The 4,279-nt window shown below is 40.1% G+C and overlaps 1 protein-coding gene across 1 annotated transcript in view; it reads right to left on the bottom strand.

The window, feature by feature from the left end:
• Window positions 1-4,198: 4,198 nt before the first annotated feature.
• The window catches only part of LOC138967746 (neutral amino acid transporter B(0)-like), a 5,993-nt gene continuing 5,912 nt past the window's right edge, over window positions 4,199-4,279 (bottom strand). Inside the window, exon 5 of the mRNA XM_070340402.1 lies at window positions 4,199-4,204. Within this exon, the coding sequence (XP_070196503.1) occupies window positions 4,199-4,204 (6 nt within the window). The remainder of the gene's footprint in view (window positions 4,205-4,279) is intronic.

The raw sequence follows: 4,279 nt of genomic DNA, 5'->3' as shown, positions 1-4,279 counted from the left end.
AACTCTATATCAATGTGAATATCGCACATAAGCTTACCAGACACACATGATTATTGCAACAACTTTCGTACCCCCCCCCCTCCCCCCGAAAAAAAAGAAAAAAAAAGGGAATACACATTTTTGACATTTGATTAATAACATAATATGCAACACAGACTGAGTTCTAGCTCGAGAACGATGAAAAGATGCAAAGATAAAGAGAGCTTACCACAGTCACACCTAACGTCAATCAAACATCAACTTTCTCAGACAAGGGATTTGTTTTCAAGTTCTTTCTGCAGATTCTTGACGTCACAACGGCGCAACTTGTCTGGCAGATGACGTTGCAAGCAGTCCTGAGTCGATCTCTGCAACACATACAAACACAAGCACGCTTGGTTGAATACGCTCACACGCAGACAAACACACCGATAAAGACACCTACATTTGCAAATATACACGGAATTAAAAAACAGAGAGAGAGAGAGAGAAAGAGAGAGAGAGAGAGAGAGAGAGAGAGAGAGAGAGAGAGAGAGAGAGAGAGAGAAAGAGAGAGAGAGAGAGAGAGAGACACTCACACACACACCCACACAAGGAATCATTTTTAAAAACAGGCATGTACATAAAATAAATAGTTCCGTATTAATGTGTTGAATCTAACAGCTGGTCCATTAAAGTAAAACAATAAACGACTTACAATATCCACTCCATTGCAAATAACAAAGCCACGTCATCTGCCGGGACCCCGAGTGACGTCAAAATAATGACAACAGTGACGACACTGGAGCTTGGGACTGCCGGGACTGCCATAGCTCCAAACACTACCAACACTCTGTGAAAGAAGGCACACACAACCACCATATTATTATATCACATAAACTGTCCACATATGGTTTGGGCCCCTATTCTACAGTAAGAAAAAAGACTGACCGGAAAACTGACAGAAAGAATAACAGAAAGAAACAAGTCGCGTAAGGCGAAAATACAATATTTAGTCAAGTAGCTGTCGAACTCACAGAATGAAACTGAACGCAATGCAACGCAGCAAGACCGTATACTCGTGGTCCACCGCTCACGGCATAGGCAGTGAAATTGACAAGAAGAGCGGGGTAGTGGTTACGCTATGCTGCATAGCACGCTTTTCTGTACCTCTCTTCGTTTTAACTTTCTGAGCGTGTTTTTAATCCAAACATATCATATCTATATATTTTTGGAATCAGGAACCGACAAGGAATAAGATGAAAGTGTTTTTAAATTGATTTCGAAAAAAAAAATTTGATAATAATTTTTATATATTTAATTTTCAGAGCTTGTTTTTAATCCGAATATAACATATTTATATGTTTTTGGAATCAGCAAATGATGGAGAATAAGATAAACGTAAATTTGGATCGTTTTATAAATTTTTATTTTTTTTTACAATTTTCAGATTTTTAATGACCAAAGTCATTAATTAATTTTTAAGCCACCAAACTGAAATGCAATACCGAACCCCGGGCTTCGTCGAAGAATACTTGACCAAAATTTCAACCAATTTGGTTGAAAAATGAGGGCGTGACAGTGCCGCCTCAACTTTCACGAAAAGCCGGATATGACGTCATCAAAGACATTTATCAAAAAATGAAAAAAAACGTTCGGGGATTTCATACCCAGGAACTCTCATGTCAAATTTCATAAAGATCGGTCCAGTAGTTTAGTCTGAATCGCTCTACACACACACACACACAGACACACACACAGACACACGCACATACACCACGACCCTCGTTTCGATTCCCCCTCGATGTTAAAATATTTAGTCAAAACTTGACTAAATATAAAAAAGAAAAAAGAAAGAAAATATATAAGTAAGAATAGAGAGAAAAAGAAAGAGAGAGAAGAGGAGAGAGAGAGAGAGAGAGAGACAGACAGACAGACAGACAGAGAGAGACAGATATAGAGACAGAGACAGAGACAGAGACAGAGCGTCTCTGCTTTCAGACTGTCCACCAGCCTTTATTTGAATCTCCTGCCATCAAAACTTACAAGCACGCGGATGGACAGATATGCACATACATGGGCAGCCAGCAACAACTAACAAAAACAAAATAAATAACCGCCCTGACTGCTTGCTGTCATGGGTTGGATTTTGGACTGAATTATTTTCATTGGTGGCCTTCACAAAATTAAGGCGTAAGGGTCACCCAGAATTTGGAAAAAAATCGTTTTTCAGATATACTAAATTATGATGTTGCCAAAAGCTGGAACAATATCTCTATTTTCATGTGCAGTTTACATTTTGTCTCTAGCATACATAGTTTTCTTGCAATAAGTGGTCAAAGTAGGTTGGTGGGAATTAAAAATCCCTTTAATCAAGGCCTCTGTTGAATGAAATATGTTTCTTAACTGTTGAATGAATCCGTTGCCAATATGTATGAACGTCTGTGACACTTTCTGAATGGGATTGTAACGCAATAAGCAAGGACTCCCAACTGCAATACATCACAGTACCAGAGGTGCGAACACAACACGCGCGGCAGCCGTACCATGGGACTGTGGACAGCCGTACACTGCACACTCAGCGTCAAACCAATTCCTCTCCAACAGACGATGTTTGGAAATAAGTATGTCGGGTTTGTATGGGTTGTGAAAGAGTAAAACAAACTTTCAAACTTAGCATTATAGGCCAGTCACTAGTGAGAGGTGTGTCTGAAACACGTGGGCGAGGACCACACGAGGGAAGCTACACGATAATTCACTCTTTCACAACCCATACAAAGAGGTTTTTTCCGGAATTTGTCTAATGATAGGCCATTCGATCGACACAGCATTGTGATCAGCGATACGTCCATTTATAGGGTCAACAAGGAGCATCAAGACAATGTTTTACTGACCAGAACAAGGAGCATCAAGACAATGTTTTACTGACCAGAACAAAGAGCATCAAGACAATGTTTTACTGACCAGAACAAGGAGCATCAAGACAATGTGTTACTGACCAGAACAAGGAGCATCAAGACAATGTGTTACTGACCAGAACAAGGAGCATCAAGACAATGTGTTACTGACCAGAACAAGGAGCATCAATACAATGTGTTACTGACCAGAACAAGGAGCATCAAGACAATGTGTTACTGACCAGAACAAGGAGCATCAAGACAATGTGTTACTGACCAGAACAAGGAGCATCAAGACAATGTGTTACTGACCAGAACAAGGAGCATCAAGACAATGTGTTACTGACCAGAACAAGGAGCATCAAGACAATGTGTTACTGACCAGAACAAGGAGCATCAAGACAATGTGTTACTGACCAGAACAAGGAGCATCAAGACAATGTGTTACTGACCAGAACAAGGAGCATCAAGACAATGTGTTACTGACCAGAACAAGGAGCATCAAGACAATGTTTTACTGACCAGAACAAGGAGCATCAAGACAATGTGTTACTGACCAGAACAAGGAGCATCAAGACAATGTTTTACTGACCAGAACAAGGAGCATCAAGACAATGTTTTACTGACCAGAACAAGGAGCATCAAGACAATGTTTTACTGACCAGAACAAGGAGCATCAAGACAATGTGTTACTGACCAGACCAAGGAACATCAAGACAATGTTTTACTGACCAGAACAAGGAGCATCAAGACAATGTGTTACTGACCAGAACAAGGAGCATCAAGACAATGTTTTACTGACCAGAACAAGGAGCATCAAGACAATGTTTTACTGACCAGAACAAGGAGCATCAAGACAATGTTTTACTGACCAGAACAAGGAGCATCAAGACAATGTTTTACTGACCAGAACAAGGAGCATCAAGACAATGTTTTACTGACCAGAACAAGGAGCATCAAGACAATGTTTTACTGACCAGAACAAGGAGCATCAAGACAATGTTTTACTGACCAGAACAAGGAGCATCAAGACAATGTTTTACTGACCAGAACAAGGAGCATCAAGACAATGTTTTACTGACCAGAACAAGGAGCATCAAGACAATGTTTTATTGACCAGAACAAAGAGCATCAAGACAATGTTTTATTGACCAGAACAAGGAGCATCAAGACAATGTTTTATTGACCAGAACAAAGAGCATCAAGACAATGTGTTACTGACCAGAACAGACCACGTGTTAGGGTCATGACGACCTCGCCGGCACCGGCAAAGAAACTGACGAAGAACTCTGACCTTGATTTAATCTTGCTCGCTGCCATTCCTATCAAAGCGCTCACAACCACTAGACCTGCAACGCAACAACAGTAATGACAAGACTGTATTTTAGAACACTGAATTAAACAATACATAACTAAACAAAAAA

This window comes from Littorina saxatilis, linkage group LG5 (assembly GCF_037325665.1).
Source record: "Littorina saxatilis isolate snail1 linkage group LG5, US_GU_Lsax_2.0, whole genome shotgun sequence".
Lineage (NCBI taxonomy): Eukaryota > Metazoa > Mollusca > Gastropoda > Littorinimorpha > Littorinidae > Littorina > Littorina saxatilis.
This window is presented reverse-complemented; position numbering and strand designations above follow the sequence as displayed.